Source organism: Notolepis coatsorum (assembly GCF_963971535.1).
Source record: "Notolepis coatsorum genome assembly, chromosome: 17".
In the NCBI taxonomy this organism is placed as follows: domain Eukaryota; kingdom Metazoa; phylum Chordata; class Actinopteri; order Aulopiformes; family Paralepididae; genus Notolepis; species Notolepis coatsorum.
The window spans coordinates 111731350-111759217 of NC_140181.1; the positions used below are offsets into that span (position 1 = coordinate 111731350).

Genomic DNA, 27868 nt, shown 5'->3' on the forward strand with positions numbered 1-27868 from the left:
AAATGGGCTTTATTGACATGGGAAACATACGTTTACATTGCCAAAGCCAAACAAAACAAAACAATCAAACATAAAGCAAAATAAATCAGTACATTACAGACGGAATTTCTTGTACAGTCTTTATGGTGGTTGCATTCCGCTGGATGTCCTTTTCTTGTCACAGCAGCTCACAAATCTTGCTGCTGTGTTTGCACATTCTTGTATTTCTCCCAGTAGGTATGGGAGTTTTGAGTTATTGTCCATGTTTTCAAAGTCTCTTTGGGTGTTTGCAATTTGTGGGAAGTATATGTCTCTGATGTCTTGGTATAGGGGGCAGGTTGTTAAGAAGTGGAGCTCGGTTTCCACCTCTTGTGTGCAGTGGGTGCATAGTCTGTCTTCTCTTGGGAGCCAGGTCTGCCTATGGCGGCCTTTCTCAATGGCTAGGCTGTGCTCGCTGAGTCTGTACCTAGTCAAGGATCTTCTTAGTTTTGGGTCAGTCACGGTGCTCAGGTATTCTGCCACTGTGTACGCTCTGTTTAGGGCCAAATAGCATTTCAATTTGCTCTGGTTTTGGGTTGTTTCTTTCCAATGTGTCAGATAGTTTTCTTTTTGTTTTCTTATAATTTGATTTAGTCCAGTGTGGTTACTGTCTGGTGGTTCTGCTTGTGTTTGTGAGCAGAGTCCTAGAACCATCTGGCTGAGTGTGCATCTATCGAGGGTCTCTCTGTGGGTGAGGGCTATGTTGTGGAGTGTGTCTGGGTCGCTTTCTTTTAGGTGGTTGTGGAATTTGAATGCTCTTTTTTGAATTTTTATGATTAGTGGGTATCTTCCTAGTTCTGCTCTGCATGCATTATTTGGCGTTTTCCGTTGGGTGCGGAGAATGGATTTGCAAAATTCTGCATGCAGAGTCTCAATTGGGTGTTTGTCCCATTTGGTAAAGTCTTGGTTTGCAAGTGGGCCCCAGACTTCACAACCATATAGGGAAATCGGTTCTATGACGGAGTCTAATATTTTGAGCCAGATTTTGACTGGAATGTCTAATATGATGTTCCTTTTTATGGCATAAAAAGCCCTTCTTGCTTTGTCTCTCAGGTCGTTCACAGCTTGATTGAAGTTCCCTGTAGCACTGATGTTTAGGCCGAGATATGTGTAGTTTTTTGTGTGTTCTAGGGAAATTGTGTCTAGGAGGAATTTGTGTTTTTGTTGTTGTAGGCTGGGCCTTTTTTGGAATATCATAATTTTAGTTTTGTTTAGGTTTACTGTCAGTGCCCATGTCTGGGAGAATTTGTGCAGAAGGTCAAGGTGCTGTTGTAGCCCTTCTTTTGTTGGGGACAGCAGCACCAGGTCATCTGCAAACAGTAGGCATTTGACTTCTGTGTTTGCTAGGGGGATGCCAGGTGCTGCAGTTTGTTCCAATGTTTTTGCCAGTTCAGTTCATATAGTATGTTGAAGAGGGTTGGACTCAAACTGCACCCCTGTCTAACCCCACGGCATTGAGGGAAGAAGTCTGTGTGTTTTCCCTCAATCCTCACAGCACATGTGTTGTTGGTGTACATTGACTTTATGAGGTCGTAGGTTTTCCCTCCAATGCCACTATCTAACAGTTTGTACAGCAGACCCTCGTGCCAAATTGAGTCAAATGCTTTTTGGAAGTCAACGAAACAGGAGTATACTTTGCTTTTATTTTTATTTATTTGGTTGTCGATTAGGGTGCTGAGGGTGAGAATGTGGTCTGTTGTCTCTCTCTCTCTCTCTCTCTCTCTCTCTCTCTCTCAAATGGCATGACGTACTTCTACATGTTGCCAAAGCAATATTAAACATGGATTACATACAAAATATAATCGTAAAATAAAACATCAAATATTACGGCGTAAACATGTCAGATGACTGTCACTCACTGTCCCTCAGTTTGTGGCACGCAGCAACATAGCTGCTGCTAGCTCACAGCTTGTTGAGTCCTCCCCTAGTAGGACTGGTAGTTTTTCTGTATCTGGTAGTGCGAGAAAACCTTTCGTTATTAATTCAAACATTTTTAAATGCGTTTCTGTAATATATTTATATTTTTCACATTTGGTGAGGAAGTGCAACTCAGTTTCAGGCTCACTGAGGGTGCAATGACGGCACAGCATTTGCTCTGCAGGGAGCCAGGTTTTCCTGTGCCTCCCCTTTTCAACAGCGAGGCTGTGCTCACTCAGTCTGTATTTTTCAAGGTTCTTTTTAGTTGTTGATCAGTCACCATGCTCAAATAATCTGCTATGGTGTACTGTCGGATTTGCATTTGCTCTGTGCTTTTGTTTGTGTTTTCCAATAGGTGATGTAGTTTTGTTTTAGCTGTGTAGTAATTTGATTTATTCTGATTGGTGATGTGTTCTGTTCCTGAGGTGTGTTAAGAGAGCAGGTTTGTGGACTCAGCCTCAGGACCAGCTGGGTAAGGGGGTTCCTGATGCTCCTCAGCTCTTGGCACTACAGGGCTTGATAATGGTACGAGAGGGGGTCACTTTGTTTTAGGTGTGTCCAAAAGTTAATTGCTCTTTTTTGTATTTTTAGTATTAGTGGGTAACGGCCTAATTCTGCCCTGCATGCTTTGTTTGTAGTTTTCCTCTGGACATGTAGGAGAATCTTACAGAACTCTGCATGCAGGGTCTCAATGGGGTGTTTGTCCCATTGGGTAAAGTCTTGTTTTGTAAGTGGACCCCACACCTCACTGCCATAGAGTGCAATTGGTTCCATAACACATTCAATTAATTTGAACCAGATTCGAATTGGTATTTCTGTTTGTATATTTCTTTTTATGGCATAGAAAGCCCAGCGTGCTTTCCCTCTCAGCTCATTGACTGCTTCCTTAAAATGTCCAGTTGAACTTAGTTTTAGGCCTAAATAGGTGTAATGTGTGCAGTACTCTACATGTTTTGTACCAATTGAGAACTTTGATAGGACATCCTGATATCTGGATCTTTTTTGGAATATCATTATTTTGGTCTTTTTGGGGTTTACTGCCAGGGCCCAGGTCTGACAGTAATGCTAGCAGGTCCAGGCTCTGCTGTAGGCCGTCTGCTGTGGGGGACAACACAACCAGGTCATCTGCAAAGAGCAGGCATTTCACTTCCCGATTGTGGAGACTTACACCAGGGGCAGAGGACTTTTCTAGTATATTAGCCAATTCATTAATATAGATATTGAAGAGTGCCGGGCTGAGGTTGCAGCCCTGACGAACGCCTCGCCCTTGGGTAAAGAATTCTGTTCTTTTTTTGCCAATTTTTACGCTGCACATATTACCAGAGTACATTGATTTAATAATATCATATGTTTTACCCCCTACACCACTCTCTATAACTTTATAGAACAGTCCTGTATGCCAAATAGAATCAAAAGTAGGGATGTCCCGATCGCCTTTTTTTGCTTCCGATCCGATCCCGATCATGTGATTTTAAATATCTATCGATCCGATCGTTTCCGATCCGATCTTTCACATTAGTAATCAATTTTGACGCATTTGTCAGAAACTGGCAGAGCGAGACAAGCCCATCTGTTGCCTATAATAGTCCGGGGCGCGAGAGCGGAGGCTTTTGTTATTACATTCACCCTGAGAAATGTGCTTCTGCTTCATATGAGAAATATTAAAAGTTTCAATATATGTTTGCACATTAGTATACATTCAGTGTTCGACTTACGTAATGGTCCATTCTGGTCTGAAACGCCGACGATAATCCTCAGTCACGTAACGTTATCCTCCAGTTGAAAAGTTAGTCTGAAAACTTCGCCTCCAGCCTGCTGCTTCATGAGTTTTTCCTCCACGCGGAATCTCCTCCTTGCAAACATTGCAACTGGCTTGACTTTCTATTTTAAAATGCTTAGTTCCAAACCTCTGACATTAAGTCTAGCTGCTCAAGTCAGTGGATATTAACCGTGTTTCGGGAGCGACGTGTTGTTGTTGTGATGTGGTCGCGTGTAGCGTCTAAATTAAAGGGAATGTTTGTTGCAACGGTGAAAATTAAAGGGGAATGTGTTTGTTGTGGATAATTATTCTGCTCTGTGTGACAATAAATACATTAATGATGATATATTATATGTAATTTAAAACCAAAACTAAGGCCTCCGTATGAGTTTAAGACGTGGACATGGTCATGTTTGTTGAATAACATTTTTATTTTTTTGACTTTTTTTGCCTTTTGGAAGTCAATAAAACAGGCATATATTTTGGTTTTATTTTGGTTTATATGTTTATCAAGGGTATGTAGGGTGTAAATATGATCGGTTGTGCGGTGTTTTGGTATAAATCCAATTTGGCTTTACTCAAGACATTGTGCTTGGTAAGGAAGTTTAAAAGTCTGGTATTCATAATACTACAGAAAACCTTCCCCAGATTACTGTTCACACAGATGCCTCTGTAGTTATTAGGGTCAAATTTGTCTCCGCTTTTATAGATTGGGGTTATGAGTCCGTGATTCCAGATGTCAGGAAAATATCCTACACTCAGGACCAAATTGAATAGTTTTAATATAGCCAATTGGAATTTCTTGTTCACCTGGGCCTTTGTTCCAGGTGTGACTTGGTCTAGTGACATTGATCACATTGAATTCTGGGAGTGTAGTTTTTTTCATCAGATAGCCGAATGAACTTGGATCCTTTCCAACTCCTGTCCTGGAACGTAGTTAGGATTTTACCAGAATGTTTGATAGGACATTGATTGAAAACTATCGGCTCGAATTTTACAATTGATGGCTTATTTTGAAGCTATGAACCTGTAGTTTTATATTCTGAGGAGGAGGAGCTCCATACAGCAGACTCCTAAGGGTTAAAGCTGTGTAGACAGGGCAGACCTAGAAAGGCCTATGGGCACGCCAGATTCACTTATTTTAAACACTAAGCATCACATGTATCTTGAGCTATACATAAAACAAACATTAATAACATTAAAAACATGTAGAAATGCGGAGTGAGCCTTTCCCCAGCATCAGAGGGCCTTACCAACATTTCCACAACCTTCAAACCTACCATGAGTAGAACACTCTCCCAGTGGCTGCCGCACCCCCGATACTAACCCTAACCCTAACCCTACCATGAGTAGAACCCTCTCCCAGTGGCTGCCACACCCCCGATACTAACCCTAACCCTAACCCTACCATGAGTAGAACCCTCTCCCAGTGGCTGCCACACCCCCGATACTAACCCTAACCCTAACCCTACCATGAGTAGAACCCTCTCCCAGTGGCTGCCACACCTTCAAACCTACCATGAGTAGAACCCTCTCCCAGTGGCTGCCACACCTTCAAACCTACCATGAGTAGAACACCCCCCCAGTGGCTGCCACCCCCCCGATACTAACCCTAACCCTACCATGAGTAGAACACTCTCCCAGTGGCTGCCACACCCCCCCAGTGGCTGCCACCCCCCCGATACTGTGTCCGTAGGTCTGTTACCTCCCATGGTTCAGTAGAACACTCTCCCAGTGGCTGCCACACCCCCGACACCCTAACCCTAACCCATGAGTAGAACCCTCTCCCAGTGGCTGCCACACCCCCCCAGTGGCTGCCACCCCCCCGACACTGTGTCCGTAGGTCTGTTACCTCCCATGGTTCGTTCGTTGTAGAGGTGACGTAGTGATTTGCTGGTTTGACCTAGTGCAATTAGACCTCCACGTCAGAGGAGGGCGCTGTTCCGGGGGCCGTCCGCCATCCCAGCGAGCCCTGTTTGACAGCAGCAGGTAGTGACGCACCTGGCCGCGGTTGCAGCCATGTGCTGTCAAGTCAAGAGTTTTATTTGTCACGGCATACAAGTATACAATGAAATGCGGGTGGTCTTGCCCGCAACGATGTGCAATACAATAGAATCCAATACAAAAACATTGTGCAATAAACGGGTAACAGGTAACATGGTGTGACATCTCGGTATCTGTACATATTTATTTACAGAGCATATAGGACATGCTAGGTAGCTTTGGTAGTGCAATACACTGTTACTGTTGCTAATACTAATTTAAAGTGGCCTTTCCTTTTGGCAATAAGTGTGGGTGTGTGCGGCATGAGTGTGTGCCCGGCCCGCTCTTGTTAAAGTGGCTGCTAGTGTGAGCGTGCACAGCGTGCGTGTCGTGTGTGTGCTCATGTGTGCTTATGTGTGGATAGTTCAGTGTTCTGTGGTACTCCATGTTCATTGTTCAAGACTCTGATGGCCTGGGGGAAGAAGCTGAGCCTCTCTGTCCTAGTAGCTGGGGTTCGCAGGCGTCTGCCTGACCTCAGCAGCTGGAACAGGCTGTTATTGGGGTGGTGAGGGTCTTTCATTATCCTGCAGGCTCTGGATTTGCACCTCTTGTTGTATAGAACCTGCAGGGGAGGTAGTGCAATACCCGTGGTACGCTCGGCTGAGCGCACCACTCTCTGTAGGGCCTTCTTGTCCTGTGCCGTGCTGTTTCCATACCAGGCAGTGATGTTTCCGGTCAGGATGCTCTCTACAGCTCCTGAGTAGAAGGACTGGAGTATCTTCCCCGATACTCTGAACTTCCTTAACTGTCTCAGGTGGTAGAGGCGCTGTTTCGCCTTCTTTACTACTGTGTCTATGTGTGTTGACCATGTCAGATCCTCTGAGATGTGGACCCCCAGGTACTTAAAGCTGCTCACCCTGTCCACGGTAGCCCCGTTAATCATCAGTGGTGTGTGCGTCTCCTGCTGTCCTCTCCTATAATCCACGATCAGCTCCTTGGTTTTACCAATGTTCAGGAGCAGGCTGTTGTCCTGGCACCAGCGTTCCAGTACCTCAACCTCCTCCCGGTAGGCCTTCTCGTCGTTGTCCGAGATCAGCCCCACCACCACTGTGTCGTCTGCGAACTTCACAATGGAGTTGGAGCTGAACTTGGCCACACAGTCGTGTGTGTAGAGTGAGTACAGCAGGGGGCTCAGAATACAGCCCTGGGGGGACCCGATGCTCAGGGTGATGGTGTTGGAGGTCTGACCCCCCACCCTGACCGCCTGGGGTCTTTCACTCAGAAAGTCCAGTATCCAGGCGCTCAGAGCGGAGCTCAGACCCAGCTCGATCAGCTTGTCCACCAGTCTGGTGGGGACTATGGTGTTGAACGCTGAGCTGTAGTCAATGAACAACAGTCTCACATAGCCCCCCTTCTGACGGTCAAGGTGGGAGAGAGTGCTGTGTAGTACCTGGGAGACCGCGTCGTCAGTGGACCTGTTTGTCCTGTATGCAAATTGCATAGGGTCCATATCACTGGGGAGGGAGGCACAAATGTGGTCCTTGACCAGCCTCTCGAAACATTTCATGACCACAGAGGTGAGTGCCACCGGTCTGTAGTCATGTGGACATGCGGGTGGCTAGCAGTATGTAGCCAACAGGGCTTGGCTGACGCAGTCACGATTACCCCAGTTTGTTAAATGTGTAAGCAAACAATAAACCCATCCCGGTGGCAATGATCCACAACGTGGCGGGACGCTGGTGTCACGCGTAAATGTTATAAGCGTGGTAGAAATATCCTAAACGGAAAGCTAGCCCTTAGCACCCCAGCCCGTGGCAGGTGCTATAAACATGCAACAATACAATAGGTCCGGACGGCATCCCCGGCCGCGTCCTAAAAGTCTGTGCCGACCAACTAGCCCCGGTATTCACTGACATCTTCAACCTGTCCTTAGAACAGGCTGTCATCCCCACCTGCCTGAAGAAGTCCACTATTATCCCTGTACCCAAAAAATCCAAGCCTGCTTGCCTCAACGACTACCGCCCTGTAGCTCTCACCTCCATAGCCATGAAGTGCTTTGAGAAGCTAGTAAAGGGCTACATCTGCTCCTCCCTCCCCATCAACATGGACCCCCTGCAATTTGCATACCGCCCCAACAGGTCCACGGAGGACGCCATAGCCCATGTGCTGCACACAGCAGCATCACACCTGGACAAGAGGCAGGGGAACTATGTGAGAATGCTATTCATCGACTACAGCTCGGCATTCAATACCATAGTCCCCTCCATACTCATAGCCAAGCTCAGGGACCTGGGCTTGAACTATGACCTCTGCCAGTGGGTCTTGGACTTCCTGACTGGCAGACCCCAGGTGGTGAGAGCAGGCAACTGCACCTCCTCATCCATCACCCTCAACATAGGGGCCCCCCAGGGCTGTGTTCTGAGTCCCCTCCTCTACTCCCTGTACACACACGACTGTGTGGCTCAGCGGAGTAGCAATACAATCATCAAATTTGCTGACGACACAGTGGTGGTGGGCCTGATCTCTGCCAACGACGAGAGGGCCTACCTGGAAGAGGTCAAGGTCCTGGCGGGATGGTGCCAGGAAAACAGCCTCTCCCTGAACGTCAGCAAAACAAAGGAGATGATTGTGGACTTCAGGAGGTCGGGGGTCAAGGACTACAGCCCCCTCAGCATCGACGGGGCACCGGTTGAGAGAGTCAACAGCTTTAAGTACCTCGGAGCCTACATATCCGAGGACTTGACATGGACCACACACATTGACAGTGTTGTGAAGAAGGCACGACAACGCCTCTACTTCCTCAGGCGCCTAAGGAAGTTCCAAGTCAGTCAGAAGATCCTTAAGAACTTCTACTCATGTACAATAGAGAGCATCTTGACCGGCAACATCACCTCCTGGTTTGGGAATAGCACTGCACAAGACCGAAGCAGACTACAAAGAGTGACACGTTCAGCCGAACGCACAATTGGAGGGGGGCTCCCCACCCTCCAGAACATTTACAACAAGCGTTGCAAGGGCAAGGCTAAGAGAATCATTAAAGACTCCAGTCACCCGAACAACTGCCTCTTTGAACTGCTGCGGTCAGGCAAGCGATACCGGAGTCTCAAGGCGAGCACAGAAAGACTCAGAAGAAGCTTCTATCCCCAGGCCATCAGGCTGCTAAACGAACAATGAACACTACACAACAACAACCACCAAACGCACATAGCACACACATCCACACGCACACACTCACTTTAAACAAACACACTGTAGCACCCACTCCACACACTTTATAGCACACACCCACTTTAAACAAACACACTGTAGCACCCACTCCCCACACTTTATATTTATTGATGAAGGATTGCACTACAACTCGTACACCTTACTGTAAATTGTACCTAAATTGTACCTCATCCCATTTCTGCTTTGCACTATATAGTACGGTACATTAGTACACTGCATAGTATTGTATATTATATGGTAACTCAGAACATTGTACATATGTCTATACCGAACACTGTGACCTCATTTTCTTCTTCTATGTTATGTGATCAATGTTATTTGATACTATCTTGTCTAGCACAGTCTCTGGAGCGTAACAGTAAGAAGCATTTTGTATGAAAGTATTCTGTACTTCTGTATGACAACTATTAAAGAAACTTGAAACTTGAAATTTGAAACTTGAAAAATAGTCATACAGAACAGAACAACATATTCTTAAATAATAGCGCTGCCCGAGTCTTAGTGGCAATGCACCGTACAGTCGTACACCTGGCAGTAACAGGGAAAATGCATAAAAGCCTGAGCGGACGTGGGTGATTCGGACTCACATTGAGGTTTACCATGGGATCGCTGTAGCCTGAGCGGACGTGGGTGATTCTGATAGAGCCATATGGAATCCACGATCACGGAATCGCGGACGGAATCGCGGAATTGAGCAATACAAATGGAATCTACTATAAAAAAAATTTAAGTTTTTTATATATATATATATATATATATATATATATATATATATATATATATACTTTTTCTTTCTTTTATGTTGTGGGACTTGTACAGCACTTTGTCAGTGCTGTAAAGTTTAAACCTTTTTAAATCTTAGACAAACAAAACACTTTGCTTTCATGAAATATTGTAAGCAGTCATTTGAGGCTTTATAAAAGCAGCACAATGAACACAAACAGCATTGCTTGTTGTAATTAACAAAGAGAGGCAGAGTTGATTTTGCTAAAATATACCGTAATTCCTCTAATAGTAACCGGGTCTCAAATACAAGCCGGGTCTCTATTAATGGCCGGGTGCGCTCTTGAGCTAAGCAATTATAAGCCGGCCTCCTAATACAAGCCGGGTTACTAATATACTGAGCTGCATACTGAGCTAGTTACTTGATTTCACTTTGAAAACGTTGAAATGACCAGTGACCACCTGTAATTGCACTGTTTACTATTTCATACAGTACTTGGTTTCAATAAATGAACCCAGTACATTTTACTGGGTTCAAACTGACACAAAATGTTGATTTATTCATTATGATCCGTTTGAAAATTTGAAATATAGGCCTCCCTCTTATACAGGCCTCCTCCTAATACAAGCCTGGTACCCGCTACAGTTGAAACAAATACAAGCCGGGGTTACTATTAGAGGAATTACGGTATATATATATTTTTTTAATCGAATTTTATTTTCATATTCGAATCCCATGCCCATCGAACGAAGCTTCGAAGTATTTAAGACAGCCCTATTAAATGGACTGTTATATCTTATTAAATTGTGGACATTTATTCATTCCCACTTATTAGACACTATTTCTGATGGTAAAATGAGCGTACAAAGCAAAATACAGAATTCTGAAATATTAAAACGGAAAAAACGGAATTTGGAAAAAAATAAAATGGAATTTGGAAAAAAAGTAAAACGGATTTCATATGGCTCTAGATTCTGACTCACATTGAGGTTTACCATGGGATCGCTGTCGCCTGAGCGGACGTGGGTGATTCGCAGTTTTCAGCACTTTTTCAATTCCTCATATTAGTCCTTATGTAGCCTTATGCTTTCTGTTCTTCAAAACACATGGGTTGAGAAATGTGGAACTTGTGGTCCAAAATTCAGCCGCCCGCCTCCTCACTAATAACACCCGGTCCCGTGACCACATCGCTCCTGTCCTCCACTCTCTCCACTGGCTCCCGATCAAGGAACGCATCAACTTCAAAACACTACTCCTCACCTTCAAACCCCTCCATAGCCTGCCCCCCCCCCCCTACCTGACTGACCTCCTTCTCCCTTACCGCCCCACCCGTTCCCTCCGGTCCTCCTCCACTGCTTCCCTCATCGTCCCGTCATCCAAACTTAAACGTTTTGGCGACCGGGCTTTTTCACAAGCTGCACCCCGACTCTGGAACTCCCTCCCTCAGACCGTCAGAGACTCTCCCTCACTCTCCACCTTCAAATCCCGCCTCAAAACCCACCTGTTCTCCCAAGCACACAACCTTCCCTACCCATAACCACCCTCCTCCAACCTAACACCTCCTTTTCCCCTTCCCTACTTTCTCTCCGTCTCCTGCCCCCCCCCCCCCTCTGTTTCCTTACTTCCCTGACTGGTCCCCCATTGGACTCTGTATCTGCTACTTGTTACCTGTGGTTGTATGTCCTGCGTCTTCATGCTGTTGCTTATTCCCTGTGGTTCTTTGTTTCTAACTAACTCATACACAAGATAACTCTTGTTCCACACGCTAACTCTAACTAACTCATACACAAGATAACTCTTGTTCCACACGCTAACTCTAACTAACTCATACACGAGATAACTCTTGTTCCACTCGTTATTGCCGTTATTCGATTGGCGGCCAATAACGGGTAAACTAGTTTTTGGCGGGGAATGTGTTAAACAGCCGATGGGCTACTGGTATTATTGAGGCAAAATACACTCCAAAATTGATTAAAAAAAATTCAACGTGAAGAGTAATTTTGTTGGATTCTTCTACCGTGTTATCCTGTCCTAACTTTATGGCTGCTTGGCTGAGAATGAAGGGGGAGACATGACCTTCTGCAAGCCGTCATGTGGCAGGCATTGGTCTCACAAGCTGGTCACTCGTATATAATTAGTGGAATGAATACCATACAGTGTGGAGATTGTATTGGTGTCTACAACATGCCTTTGAATGAGTCTCCCTTCTGGGTATCGCTGAATGAATATCCCTTGATGCGTATAATATAGATTGCACAAACTACTTCTCTCAATGATAATTTTCATTGTTACATAATGTACGACTTGAAATTTACACTATTATTATTATTAATATTATAAACATTGCACTTTTACAAATGATTGACTGAATATTGCAACTTTGCGCCATCGGCACGACCAAGGTAGTGTAATAACAAAGCCAACAACGTAACTAATTTGACTTCTTTACATTACATCTTTACTTTACGTCTTTACTTTACGTCTTTACTTTACGTCTTTACTTTACGTCTTTACTTTGCGTCTTTACATCACGTCTTTACTTTACGTCTTTACATCACATCTTTACTTTACGTCTTTACTTTACGTCTTTACTTTGCGTCTTTACTTTACGTCTTTACTTTACGTATTTACATCACATCTTTACATCACGTCTTTACTTTACGTCTTTACTTTAAGTCTTTACTTCGCGTCTTTACTTTACGCCTTTACTTTACGCCTTTACTTTACGTCTTTACTTCGCGTCTTTACTTTACGTCTTTAAATCACATCTTTACATCACGTCTTTACTTTACGTCTTTACATCACGTCTTTACATCACGTCTTTACTTTATGTCTTTACTTTACGTCTTTACTTTGCGTCTTTACATCACGTCTTTACGTCTTCACTTTACATCTTTACATCACATCTTGACTTTACGTCTTTACTTTACGTACGTCTTTACTTTACGTCTTTACTTTTCATCTTTACATCACGTCTTTACGTCTTCACTTTACATCTTTACATCACATCTTGACTTTACGTCTTTACTTTACGTACGTCTTTACTTTACGTCTTTACTTTGCATCTTTACATCACGTCTTTACTTTACATCTTTACTTTACGCCTTTACATCACGTCTTTACTTTACGTCTTTACTTTACGCCTTTACATCACGTCTTTACTTTACGTCTTTACTTTGCATCTTTACATCACGTCTTTACTTTACGTCTTGGTGAGCATTTGTTTTCTTGCCTATGGTAGTTTCACTCAACCTCGTCCTAAAAGGCTGAGCACAGCACTGGTTGGGTAAAGGAGCTGGGGGAAAGGCTGAGCACCGTACTGGTTGGGTAAAGGAGCTGGGGGAAAGGCTGAGCACCGTACTGGTTGGGTAAAGGAGCTGGGGGAAAGGCTGAGCACCGTACTGGTTGGGTAAAGGAGCTGGGGGAAAGGCTGAGCACCGTACTGGTTGGGTAAAGGAGCTGGGGGAAAGGCTGAGCACCGTACTGGTTGGGTAAAGGAGCTGGGGGAAAGGCTGAGCACCGTACTGGTTGGGTAAAGGAGCTGGGGGAAAGGCTGAGCACAGCACTGGTTGGGTAAAGGAGCTGGGGGAAAGGCTGAGCACAGCACTGGTTGGGTAAAGGAGCTGGGGGAAAGGCTGAGCACAGCACTGGTTGGGTAAAGGAGCTGGGGGAAAGGCTGAGCACCGTACTGGTTGGGTAAAGGAGCTGGGGGAAAGGCTGAGCACCGTACTGGTTGGGTAAAGGAGCTGGGGGAAAGGCTGAGCACCGTACTGGTTGGGTAAAGGAGCTGGGGGAAAGGCTGAGCACCGTACTGGTTCCGTTCTTGGTCCACTCCTCTTCACTGTCTACATGCTCCCCCTTGGTCACATCAAGATCCTCCTCATCACCTACAAAGCCCTTCACTCCCTGCCCCCCGGTACCTAGCTGACCTCCTCCATCCCTACATCCCTTCACTCCCTGCCCCCCGGTACCTAGCTGACCTCCTCCATCCCTACATCCCTTCACTCCCTGCCCCCCGGTACCTAGCTGACCTCCTCCATCCCTACATCCCTTCACTCCCTGCCCCCCGGTACCTAGCTGACCTCCTCCATCCCTACATCCCTTCACTCCCTGCCCCCCGGTACCTAGCTGACCTCCTCCATCCCTACATCCCTTCACTCCCTGCCCCCCGGTACCTAGCTGACCTCCTCCATCCCTACATCCCTTCACTCCCTGCCCCCCGGTACCTAGCTGACCTCCTCCATCCCTACATCCCTGCCCCCCCCCCCCCCCCCCCGGTACCTAGCTGACCTCCTCCATCCCTACATCCCTTCACTCCCTGCCCCCCGGTACCTAGCTGACCTCCTCCATCCCTACATCCCTTCACTCCCTGCCCCCCGGTACCTAGCTGACCTCCTCCATCCCTACATGCCGCCCCGGAGGCTGCGGTCCTCTGACTCCGGTCTCCTCTCCATCCCCACCACCAGTAACTCACTCCCTCCAACCATCCGTAGTGCTACATCCCTGCACTCTTTCAAATCCCAACTCAAAACCCACCTTTTCACCAAATTTATAAATGACTCTGCCTGATTTCCCCTTTATTCTTTCGTTTCTTTCTTTCTTTCCTTTTGATTAATATGTTGTTGTTCCCTGTCCCCCTCCCTTAGCTGTTAAGCGCCTTGGGTCTCCTGAAAGGCGCTATATACATTTAAGATATTATTATTATTATTGGGACACTCTACTAAAGTATAGATTTCAGTACAGATTTTACTTGACTAAAGTATAGATTTTAGTACAGATTTTACTGTTAAGTATAGATTTTCAGTATAGACTTTCAGTACTTGACCCACCAATGCGCTACACACAGGCCATGGAGGAAGACACACACACACACACACACACACACACACACACACACACACACACACACACACACACACACACACACACACATATATGTTTTTCCAAATTGACCATTTCAACAACATTTGAGTAGGGATGACCCCCGCACCCCGGTTCTAAACGGGAACCGGTACTATATTAGAAAAGACCAGAGTATTTATAAGCTCCGACGTAGGGCTGGGCGATATAACGATAACGATAAATATCGCGATATATTTTAATAATCGATATCGAATATCAAAATTAAAAAAAAATCGAAAAATCGTTTTTTTTTTTTTTTTTTTTTTTGTGACCTGCAACAGGGCAGTGGACAGACTTGTCTTTCTTGCCTGCAACTTAAAGTAATGGCTTTGCTTGTCCAAATGACAATACTGACCAAATTGAGATTTATTTTTCTCTTGTCCATTTATTTAGTTTGCTTTCTAATTTAAAATACATTTTGAAACCGTCTGTACACAGTAGGCTATGTGTGCTAGCAGAGCTAGTCTCCAGTCACGAGTCACACTGCACATGTGCGGTGGTTTGTCCACCAAAAAAGCGCCAAAAGATCGAAAATAAACTAACAGAGCCAGAACTGTTCAACTCCTCTGGAGCCACAGCCAGCAGAGAAGCCGGTTTACTTTAGCTTTTAAACCAGCTGCAGCCTGAGAACTGGAGTGTGAGGGGATGTAACACTAAAGATGGCGGCAACGACAAAGAATTGCTGCAAAATAAACATACATCTGTTGTTAAAAAAAAATATATATATATATATATTTTTTTTTAATACTTATAACAATTAGATAATTATCGGTATCGAGAAATAAAATAAAATTATCATATCGTTATCGCGATATGATTTTTTTCCATATCGCCCAGCCCTACTCCGACGTCATCGCTACTGCTATCGATACTCTAGAGAGAAACTATTATTATTATGAGTTTTTTTTTTTTGGAATTTAAAAGTTGCAAACGATCTCTCCTCTCTCTGTCTCTGCACGAGAAGCGAGCCGCAGCGAGCCATTATTATTACACACTCCTCGCGAGTCGAGACTCACACATACTCATCATAGTCATACACATACGGGTACTTCTTAACTTAAGGAAGGTGCTGTCTCCGTGCTGAAGCGCGCTGCACACAGACAGCTCTGCCTCTGCATGCACTCGTGATGGATATACTTTACAAGAGTCGATGTCGACAACGTACGTTGCCACAAGTGCAACAAAACATTTGCCAGTAAGGGTGGCAATACGAGCAATTTATCAAAACATGATATTAGTGTGCAGAAATGCACCGTTTTCGACTGCCTTGCGCGCAGTGTTCCATCTGCATCCACGTCCACTGCAGCCGGTAAGCCAAGATACGGAGTTGCCTAGGCTAATAACGAATTATTACAAATAGGCTGATAAACGAAATAATTGTTTAGCTACAAATACTACAGTCTAAAAACGTTTTATAGATCGTCAAGCTGAGGTGTCAGCCACCAATGTGTCCCAGGCCAGTGAGCCCAGGGCCACCACACATCCTCCCTCTACCTCCACCACCCAAAGTCCCTTCACCCTAGCAGCTAGAGGAAGGATGACAGGATAGGGTGAACAAGTGTCACAGGGCTGTGACAAAGTTTGTTGTCAAAGGCCTGCACCCGTTCTCTACAGTGGAGTCCAAGGACTTTAGGTAACAACTAATCATTCAGTGTATATCGTTTTTTTGTTGTATACATAGTTGTCTAACTTGTCTGTTGTTGTTATAAGTTATTATTGAAGCAGCTATTCCCACCACTCCACACAAATTTACAATAATTCAATCATTTCTAATCTTTACTGTAGGGAGATGACCAATGCTCTCAACTGCAAATATACCCCTCCCTGCAGGAATGTCCTCAGTAACACACTGATTCCTGCCTGGTATAATGTTGAAAAGGCCAATGTTATCACAGAGCTTAAAGATGTGCCAAAGTTAGCCTTTACATCGGATGGGTGGATCAGCTTAACTCAGGACCACCACCTCACGGTTACAGCACATTACACGAGCCAAGGCAGTGTGGTGCTTAAAACCAAAGCTGTTTACCGGGCACACACAGGGGATGTAGTGGCAGAGGAGATCACAGATATTCTTGAAGAGTTTAATACTTAATACTTATTTATAAAGTTGTATAAATAATAAAGCAATGTCGATTCTGTTCTTAATGAATTGTCTTTTTTTCTTGCAAAAAAATTTATCAAAAAGAACCGATAAGGGCATCGATAAAGTACCGAACCGTTAAGCAGTATCGATAAGAGTAGTAGTATCGATAAAATCCTAACGATACCCATCCCTACCTTTGAGTGAGTGATTGGCAAATTGGTAGCCTGCCTTTATGTTTGCACTATTATAACATCATAGAAATTGATGCACGATATATCGGCCGCCGATATGGCAGTTTTTTTACACATCGGTATCGGTCCGATATCAAGATGGGGCCGATATAAAAAAGAATATATATATATATTTTTTTTAGATATATATATATATATATATATATATATATATATATATATATATATATATATATATACATTTTTTTTTACATGTTTTGGCCTTCAATAGTTTCAAAATATCAGTCATTTCTGAAAATAAGTTACAAAAGTAAAAACAAATGCGTTTTGGAAAATAGCTCTTTATTTGATTATCATAAAAAAGTGTTTTCTATACAGAGATATCGACATCGGTAAATATCGGTCAGAACAGCAATATTAATACCGGTTATCGGTATCGGCCACAATTCTCACGCCGGTGCATCGCTACAGAGAATACAACCTTACCCAGAGGGATCTTAAGTTAGCCAATGTTCATTCTGCCGGTTGCGATTATGTAGCTAGCATAGCATTACATATTGCAACTTAGGACCATCAACATGCTCCACATTTATATACCAGCGAGTGAAATGACTCCATTGGCTTCTTGAAACAGATATTTGACTGTTTATTGGCTGGTTGTAGCTTAATCACTGTGCTTACTCTTGTGCATGCCGGCCTGCTCACACATGTGGGGGACATTGGCCTTTTTTAAACCCAAACATCATTACAAAACATCCGCTTCTGTAACTCTGTTGACTCACTCCATCTGTATTTTCCTAATACATACCATTGTGTACATAAACTTTGACGTCATAGATTGACTCTGACTTATAGGAAGGAAAAAAAAGTTTTTAAAACTGTTAAGTTGTTAACTAGTTTTCATTGTTTGTTCATTGTTTTCATTGCACAACATGACCGCTTGTTTTTGACTATAGAGACAAGTGTGTGGGGGGGGGGGGGGGATACACTGATGTAATATTATATTTTTCAGTTTGACTTAAGCTATTTGATATCGAGATGAAAAGATAATGTGTAGAAACGTCAATCGGTAGTATATCTGAAAATGCATACGTACATGAATTGGTAACTCGCCGAATCTCTGCCACACCCTAGGAAGCTTCAACAGTCTTGAGTGGGGTGTGAAGTCTCCACTGAGGTTAACCTCTTAACCCTTTCACTGCCGCACTACCAAACGGTTAACCCTTTCACACTGCCACACAACAGCAGGCGTCGGTAGTGTTGATATTAAAGGGGTAACCTTCTGTAGTGTGGCAGTGAAAGGGTTAACAGGTGGTGGCACGTATTCGTGCCGTTTTGCACTTTGCGAGCGGCTCGGGGCTGCATTTTTCGCCGAACATATAAATGACCGTTCGAAAGATCTATTTGTTGCCGTTCGAACGCCACCTCACCCGACCAAATCCGTGCCTCAGTTCTCGAGTTACATGATATGTCAGCCTACGAGTGTACGTTTCCAACAATACCCCACGTTGGAGGGGTGCGAATAAGGGAACTAGGTGAAAGTTGATGAGCGAAAACCAGAAGTGATTCAGACTTCAGAACACAGGGCGTTGATGAGGAAATGGATTTTGGAACGTTTTTTTTTATTTTTTTTATATGTTTTACTCTGACGTCTCTCAAAGACTCATTTCTGAGCGGATTTTTATAAAATCTGGACCTGTACTACGTAGGACTTCAGGCTATGGAACCGCAGTGTTTTCCAGTTTATACCTCTATGCTGGAATATTGGAATATGGAATCTTTCAACCACTACAGAAAAATGTGAGTACACAAGTTCAAGTTCAACTCAAGTTCACACATCTGTTACTCTATTTCATTAGCACTAAAAGTGATTATCCTTTTTTGCATTAGTAACTTCAGAATGTTATCTTACAAAAGAGACCAGGCTCATGCATGTGCTATAAGTATAAAGCTAAGCTTTGCAAAAAAAAAGTATGCAGTCAAGTTCAAGTTAAAAAAAAAAATCCACTTTTCTGGGTGCCTGTTAAGAGGTTTTATAAACTACTTTTTAGGTGAAAATGATGAGGTCTGGCCTTGCTGATTGACCAAGTGTGCAGCCAATAAGGCGTGGGAAAAAAAGACTTAAAACACTTGTTGTGACTTGAATGTTATAGCTATACATCGGGCGTCATCAGCTCTCCAGTCAAACAGGGTTATCTCCGTCCGGCGGTCGCCTGCCCATCTTGGCCTTAGACGAGTTGATGCAGGTGTTGTGCCGGTTGCCCTGCAGGTGGTGCCAGTACTTGAGGAGCTCACTGGGGTGAAACCCATGGGAGGTGATCAGGTGGCTGTACTTGCAGCTGGAGTAGGCCACCCGCCAGTGATTGAACAGGAACTCGTTGGGAGGCGGCGTGGGCTCGACCCGGAGCGTCGCCAGGCACACGCCCACGTACACGTCCTCCAGGTGCAGACGGCGGATGCCGAGAGAAGCCCCGTAGATTTTCCCGGCCAGGTCTCCGGAGAACACGTAGCCCGTCCCGGAGCAGAAGGTGGGGTACCTCTCACCGGGGTACAGCTCCGGGGGCATGTACCACTTGCTGTTCTTGTTCCGGTTCGGCGCGAAGCCCCGCATGTTGTTGCCCGTGAAGTAGTTCCGCCTGGGCGGCTGGAGTTCGGGCCGGAGCAGCTTGTGGACGAGGTACTCCGTGTTGACGAACACGTCGCTGTCCGTCTTCATGACGTAGCGGGCCCGCCGGCAGTGCGTGGCCACCCAGTGCATCCCCATCAGGGTCTTGGCGGTCAGGTTGTGGTAGGTGTCCAGGAAGTCCTGCTGGAGGATGTCGTGGTGCCGCCGGCTCTCGGCCTCCAGGCTCCTCTGCTGCAGGCGCCCCAGCTCCTCCCCCGCGCCCCCGGTGCCGAGCAGGAACAGGCGGAGGAGGAAGCCCGGACTCGGGGCGGCGGCGCTTGTCTCGTTCCCCCACGTCTGCCGGATGGCGTCCCGCGCCTCCAGTTGCCGAGCCTCGGTGGCGATCAGCAGCACCAGGAACGGAGCCGGTCGGCCCGCCGGGCATTTCTCCGGCTCGTTGATGACGTACGGGTACGGCCCCCCGGGGGTTCGTGTCCTCCCGCTCTCCGGACCTCCGCTCTCCTCCTCGCTCTGGCTGGCGTTCGCCGCCAGAGAGTTCTCGAGGCCCGTCTCTCCTCGAGAGGAGTCGTCGTTCTCTCTGCGGGAGCGGAGGTTCGTGGGGATTGGCTGTGGAAGGAGGATGAAACGCCACGCCCACTTGGCGGAATGTGATCCACCCACACCTCCTCCTTCAGCGTAGTCCACAGGGTGCCCTCTCTGCCACGGCGGCGCCGCCTGCCACGGCAGCCAGTCCTGATGGACCAGGAAGACCAGGACCCCCAGGAGCGAGAGGAGATACAGGAGGCCTGCCATGTGTGTGCAACAGTGGCGTCTCTTCCACTGCATGGCGTCCTGGTTCTGGGACACCGTGAGATGTGTCTCTGGGTCTCCTGGTTCTGGGACACCGTGAGATGTGTCTCTGGGTCTCCTGGTTCTGGGACACCGTGAGATGTGTCTCTGGGTCTCCTGGTTCTGGGACACCGTGAGATGTGTCTCTGGGTCTCCTGGTTCTGGGACACCGTGAGATGTGTCTCTGGGTCTCCTGGTTCTGGGACACCGTGAGATGTGTCTCTGGGTCTCCTGGTTCTGGGACACCGTGAGATGTGTCTCTGGGTCTCCTGGTTCTGGGACTCGAACCAACGGCTGTATGTTGAGTCTTCAACGATGTGGTCTTCAGAAATCTGGAAGAAGGGAGCGTATGGGCGTGTTATTATCAAGGAGGTCAAGTTCTGGTCACATTCCAGTCACAAAAAGGGGCATTGTCTTATTTTGGGGGCTCTAGACTTTTTACATGTCATTATACATTCACAACAAGTGTTCCCCAAGCAAGCTTTATAACCCTTTCACTGCCACACTACGGAAGGTTTTTACCTTTCACTGCCACACTACAGACGGTTAACCGTTATATTCAGACCAATACGGTATTCTTATCCATGTCTTTATATTCTGTATTGAAAGCATTATCCTAAATTGATTGAAATGTTTGTCACAGTTCAACATTTTCGCCATGAATCACTTCACTCACTAAAGTAATCGCTGCTTCTGGAGTTGGGGATATTTAGTGAGGAGCTTCTCTTGAGCTTCTGTTTATCTTAAAAACTAAGAAATTAGAAGGTTGTTTGATTTGATACCTCAGGTATTTTACTTGTAGTCACGAGTATTGCATATATGTGACCAGGTATGGACTTCAGGGTCATGTTGAGGGATCTTCATTTTTTTTTTTTTACATATTGTGAAAGTACAGATTCATACCTTAAAAATAAGCCATCACTTGAACATTTTGGTGGGATATTTTTCAAGCTACATCCTATGAATCATGGAGATATCAGTAAACGCATTCAGAGATGAATGGTCTTCGAACTTGTGGAGAGGTTCACACCTGTGATTTAATCAACTACAACCCTACCCAGAATGCATTGTATTCCATGGCCCCCCTCTCTCTGGGGACATTAACACCTTGCATCAGGCTCTTTTGTTATGGCAATGACTCTGTCTTGTGGCAAGTTGTTGTGGCAGTTGAAGTATTTGCCTTGTAAGTCTAAAAGCTAAATTACTAAATGTAAATGTATTATAAGGAAAGGTTAACCTTCTGTAGTGTGGTAGTGAAAGGGTTAACCTTCTGTAGTGTGGTAGTGAAAGGTTTGTTGGAAGCCTCACATAAGCCATGTAATGTTGGGGGTCAAGGTATTGGCTGAAGGAAAGGCTACATCAATAAGCATTTAGATGTTTAGATTTAAAGGTTAACCTTCTGTAGTGTGGCAGTGAAAGGGTTAACCTTCTGTAGCTGTGAGAGAATTGTTGAATAGATACACAAATGTTCTAGAATGTTTGATTATGACATCATACTGTGACATCACAAATGTTTTCGGGCATTCATAACATTATTTTCTATGATGAATTGAAAATGGGGGATCCTGATGTAAACAAGATGAAAGTATTTCTCTGGTCTGCATCGCCTTAACAATTGTGTGTATTGAGCTGTACTGTATTGTACCCATTCTGCAATCTGTTAATAAAGTTTTCAATCAATCAATCAAGTTAACCTTCTGTAGTGTGGCAGTGAAAGGGTTAACCTTCTGTAGTGTGGTAGTGAAAGGTTTCTGCCACTCTTCACAAGCAAAGAGACTTTCCATTCCGTGAAAACCCGCCCTACTCTGCTCTGATTCGCAGACTGTGGGTGGGGGGGAGAAACGCTGAATGTGATTGGATCAGAGTAGCCAGACAGACAGGCAGAGCAGCCAGCCGGACAGTGGAGCACTGAGAGAGAGGAAACGGCGGAGGATTTAACGAGGCGCGTTAATACAATTTTGTTTATCTGGCTTATTGCTGCGGATTCAAGCCAAGTTGCAATAATACAGTACAGCTCAATACACACAATTGTTAAGGGGATGCAGACCCAGAAAGACGTTTGTCTTGTCATCAAATGAATTGCCAGCGCGCGTTCGTCTACAACAACAACCAACGCGTCCTATAATAATAATAACTTGTTTGTTATTTTCTTTGAGTTTCCCTATTGAATGAATTTACTTCTTATACCATTAGGTTGCAATAAATTCACTTGAATTAAATTCGATCGCTCATCAAATTCGTGACATTCTAAATGTGTTTTAATGTTGTTTAATTTAATGACAATACACCCGCGCGGACTCGCGTTTTTTTTTTATCTTTTTTATATGGACAGGACACTGCGTTTGTTGCGTTGCTATAACTTATAACATTAAGATAAAGTGTATAAACATTGTTCTTCTCCCTGCTAAGAAAGGAGAGCGTTTGGCTGTGTGTGTTTCAACACCTCTTAAGTACCTGTTAAGCTGACAGACCCACACGTAAATCCCCTCACCTGTAGTTTTTCCACAGTATTGAGAGACAATACTGTCGAACTATATAACAATAATTACCTCATTTACAAGTTGTATTTAAGTTTGCAAATGAGAGCAAATAACAGAACACATTATTGACATTTCAAAGATGTAAAAAAAAACAGATTTCGATTTTTTTCGATTTTCTGAAGAGCAAGACAATTGTTCCTTTTCTGGCACTTGTTTCTCACCGGATCAAATCGGGTTTGGTCACGTCGAGTCACATATAACTATTATTGCATACTGCACCCTAGTGATTTAGAGTATTGCATATATAACTATTATTGCATACTGCACCCTAGTGATTTAGAGCAGTGGTTCTCAACTGGTCTAGCCTCGGGACCCAACATTTTCCTTAGTCATTAAGTCGCGACCCAATTTCTTTTAACCACTCTGATATATTTAAAAAATAAATTGCAGTAATACACAATCTTACATGCACTGTTAAAACATGAAATAAACACAAACGTGCAACAAAAGTGCAACTAGGGCTAAAACCCAATGAAATAAAATAATAATAAATATTATGCTGCTTCTCTTAGCAGACTTCTTAGCTTAACATAACAGACCTACGTTTGGGGGAACTAATGGGATAACTGGGGTAAGGGGTTGCAACAAATGTGCAACTAGGGCTAAAAACACAATGAAATGAAATAATAATAATAAATAATATTATGCTTCTTAGTAGACTTCTTAGCTTAACATCCCAGGGAACTAATGGGATAACGTTAGGTTATGACTATAACCAAGTTCTGTTAATTAGGGGTGACGTTTGGCATCACTACTGCACTATCTCGCGTACGTGCACGCGTACTGAATAAACCACAAATGTACCTCTAATACCAGTATTAGTCTGACCACACCCCTCATCAGCTTACCTTCATAAGCAGGTGTGTGGTCACCTGCTCTCCTCCTTCCCAAGCTTTCACCACAAGGTGAGGTCAAGGGCTGCAGCGGCCGTCTGATGCCAAGCGTCACCCCTAATTAACAGAACTTGGTTATAGTCATAACCTAACGTTCTGTTTCATTAGGGGCTCTGCTTGGCATCACTACTGCACAAAGGGAGGCCAAGCGGAGCCGCTGGCTGACAAATACACCCCGCTGACAGCCCCCCAAAACCATCAGAACAGGGAGGGCCGAGCCCCCCCGACCCCCCCTAATGGAGGGTATCCCCCCTATTAGAGGCTTCACGGGAAGGCGACGGACCCGACCGTGCGAAGAGGCACTCAAGCAACTTAACGCACAGGGTGAGCAGACCGTGGCTTGACCCCACGACTACACACACGCACAACCCGCATGCCACCCGGGAACGAACGGAGGAACAACCTCGTTACTGCCCCCAGAATCACGGGGTCAAGGGCAAACCCAACCCCGTGGCAAGGCCGTAGCAGCGGAGCGCGAAGGAAGACCCAGACCCACCAAAAGGACTGGACTCCCTGGAATGGGGGCCCGGAGAAGTCCATGATGCCAGCATCAAGACCCCACCAGGTGGGCACGTAGTGCCCCGCCCCCCACATCGCCAGCGTATTCGGACAAAGGCCCCCCAGTTACTGCACCTGGTAATCCCAGGCGGTATCCCAAGTACTAACCAGGCCAGAACCTGCTTAGCTTCCGAGATCGGACGAGATCGGGCGTGTTCAGGTCGGTATGGCCGTAAACCGAGCGGGCCCCGTCCCCCCAACAGTACACCGCCTGGCACACTAACCCTGCAGAACAGACAGTCAGCATGGCCGTAAGCACACAAAAAAAGGTTAACCAACGGAAGCAGGCAGCGCACCGGGGAAAAACCAGGCAACAGGCTGTTAACCCTAGCCTGGAGACTGCGGACGAGACGGGCGCCAGAGGGGGCAGCTGAACACAGCCGCCCCGGCGGAAGGAGCGTAAGCTGGCGGTGTTGCATGACCAAGCCTCCATTTAAAAACCCCCACCCAGAGGGGTCGAGGCAGAGAAGGCTGACACGATTGGCAGACGTCATGAACGTGCAGGGGCACCCTCAAACGGTGAACCCGGGAGTTGACACTGCTCCAACACACCAGGGAATCAACCACCTCGGTGTTACCCAATGCGGTGGTTGTTCCTATAACCCCTCAAGAAAAAACTCCAAAACACACCTGCGGGTATACACCGGCTATACCGCAGTACAAGTGTTTCAGTTTCCAAAAAGGGTTAACCCAGGCCTACGGGTCGCAAACATCACTTCGGACCGGGCCTGGCGGTACGGGAAGCACAGGGTCACCAGAGGAGGTCAAAAAACCACCCCCACAGGCCCCTCTTCGCCATGCGTGAGAGAGGAGCGAAAAATAATGGAGAACCAGCCCCTAAGCACACCGTACCTGGTATTCCCCGGCGGTCTCCCAACCAAGTACTAACCAGGACCAACCTGTGTAGCGGCCGAGATCCGACGAGATCGAGCGCGTACAGAATGGCATGGCTGTAAGCCATGACGACAGTGCTGAGTAAAAACATACCCAACCAGGGTCTCCATAGCGCTTAACCCTGTGACACCCAGACCGACCTGGCATTTTTCCCCCTGAAAAAAGCCCAAGTCCCTCAGGGTACCAGAACAGCAGATCTGCATCCCCGGCGGACAACGGGTTCAACTGATCTGGACCAGCGTGACCAGAACCAGTCCCGTGCCCTAACCACGCCGATATGCCTACTCCAGGAGAAGGGCAGATATGCGTGTTGATCTTAACATGAAAAGAAGGCGCCACCCAGACGTCCGGACGAACCGCGCCTGGTGGCCCACCCCAAGGGCGTGAGACCCCACTACATATGTTCAGATCCATCCCGTCATCATCCCCCAGACATGAACGAGAATCCGTCGACAACCCACCCAGGTCATGGGATGTGGTCGTCGGAAGAGGAAAAACCCCCATCTCAGTTGCTTTATAAAAACGCTGTTTCAACCACAAGCAACCAAGGCGTGCCAGTCAATCGCCTGTTTACAGCGAGCTAGCACTATACGTGCGTCGGGACACACCCCCATCAATGAACAGGCTATTTAGACCTGTCATTGAATCCCCAAGGCGCCCAGGGGAACGACAAGAGGGGTGTGACACTCCCTAACTCCAACACTTCTGGAATAGAAAGAAGGAAGCATCAACAGTATGTATCCCAGTCTACACAGCCGGGGTAAAATTTTTTCACATTTTTACATCCCACCACCCTCCCATAGGAAAGAGACGGGGATCCCCAGAGAGACTTCCCACGCGAGCTGTACAGATTGAAAAGAATATATTGCACCTTGAGCCATGTAAAAAACTGGTTTTAGGGCCTCCGGGGAAGAGGCACTGAACCCATACACACTCAATAAACGAATTGAATCGAATATACATACAATAGAAAAGGACCCTTCTAGAGGGTCCACTCACTTTGACAATCTGAGGAGGAAGGCTCTGTACTCTGATGGAGGCTTCCTCACATGGAAGAAGGAGTCCGAACTCACAGAAGGCCTGAATAGGCGCTTGGTGAGGAGGAGCCCTGACCACCCCCCCTGAAAACAGATCCATCACATGGACCTGAACAGCACACGGAAGTCCTACCAACAGAGACGCGCACGGTGACGTACTCTATGGCGGGGGAATTCCTGCGGTGCACACGCCCAATATACCAGGCCGTGGGACCAGGAACTCCCTCCCCCCCCCCCCCCCCCCCCCCCGTAACGTGCCGAACCGCCACGTGACGGGAACCTTGAAGGACAGGGGGTGTACCCCTGACCGACAGAACAATGGGGAGAGGAAAGGTTACCAGTTCACCCCTTTACGACCCCACACCCATGATACGACGTAACGACAAAAAGAGAATATGACACAGTCATAGTCAGCTCTATGAAGCGTTTCACAGCTCCACACAGCGCATGAGCTAACCTGCTATCTGATTTTTACTAAGGAAAAACACAGAATAGAGAGGGCTCTAAGAACCCCGGTCCAACATACACATGTGCTTCTGTGGCCAGTACAACCCAGTTGTAGGTCACATGACACACACAACCCATCATCACCTACAAAAAATGGCAAAAACACTCAACAGAGGAACGCCGTTTTTTTCACAATGAGAGAATACATCATTCTTGATTAGTATCGACCACAGGCCTTGCTAAGCACACATGACAGCAACCAAACCAATTTCCCTTTAGGAAATAAGTTTCTCCAGCAGATTTAGCACAACCTCAGCAATCAAGCTAAGAGTTACATCGTATCCCTACCACACAAAAGACACAATTAATGCACAACATGTCTGATAGGAGGTGATAAAGTCCCCAGGGAACCGGGGGGGAAAACACAATCCTCCTATTTTACCCTCAATACGGCCAGTTAAAACAGGAAAACCTGTTAATGTGTGAACACACTGTTCATTGTCATTACAGTCTGAGAAAGAACATTCTTTTACTCACTTGTCACCAAGCATAGCTTCATAGGTTAGTTACCTTAGTTGTGAGTACACGGCCGTGTTACTCACACAACAACCAGATCATTACATCCCGTTTGCACGGAGAAGCTAACTGCCAGTGACAAAAACAGCTCACACATAACCCGCAACGTATCCTAAATGCATTGTAGCAACACACGTTTTGGGAAAAACACCGTTATTCACAATACATTTAGTAAAGTAAAACCAGAAGACGTGTTATGAGGTCTGGTCAACCCCGTTCCTACCCGGAACGCAGATCAGCGAAGTGCAGTCACAAGACACCGTAGAACACAGCCGTCCTGTGTTGTTCGATCCGGGCAGCGTCGCCGCTCCAACCAGTCGCTACAGTCCTCTTTGTTGACGCAATCCCCGTCCAGGCTCAGGGCAGGGTCGACGAACATCCCCTGTCAAGGATGACGTCGTGGTCAAGAGTGTAAAACATGTTAAAATCAAAGCACGTTCAACAGAATAGCATCAAGCTAACGGCTGCTCCAACCGTTCGGGTGCTATTGCTTCTGCTCGCGAGACGCCGATCTAACGACGCACGCGATCAGAAGCGAGCTCCCGGCGGCGCGCGAGAAGCTAAGCTACCCCGCGCCAGGCCATGGCCATAGCAGCAAGCTAACGTTACCTAGCGACCACGACATGCTAGCCCCGCAGCTAACAGCTGACTGGCTAATAGTAGG

General features: G+C 46.1%; 2 protein-coding genes across 2 annotated transcripts in view; one reads left to right on the forward strand and one right to left on the reverse strand.

Annotated features, from left to right (window-relative positions):
- Window positions 1-27868, forward strand: part of cdc73 (cell division cycle 73, Paf1/RNA polymerase II complex component, homolog) — a 102232-nt gene that overhangs the window by 35651 nt on the left and 38713 nt on the right. The window lies entirely within an intron of this gene.
- On the reverse strand, window positions 18898-20256 carry LOC311243430 (beta-1,3-galactosyltransferase 2-like; the record flags this gene model as incomplete). The annotated part of the gene is made up of 1 exon (XM_084332661.1): window positions 18898-20256. The coding sequence occupies one exon, from the start codon at window positions 20254-20256 to the stop codon at window positions 18988-18990; it is 1269 nt and encodes a 422-aa protein (XP_084188787.1). The 3' UTR covers window positions 18898-18987.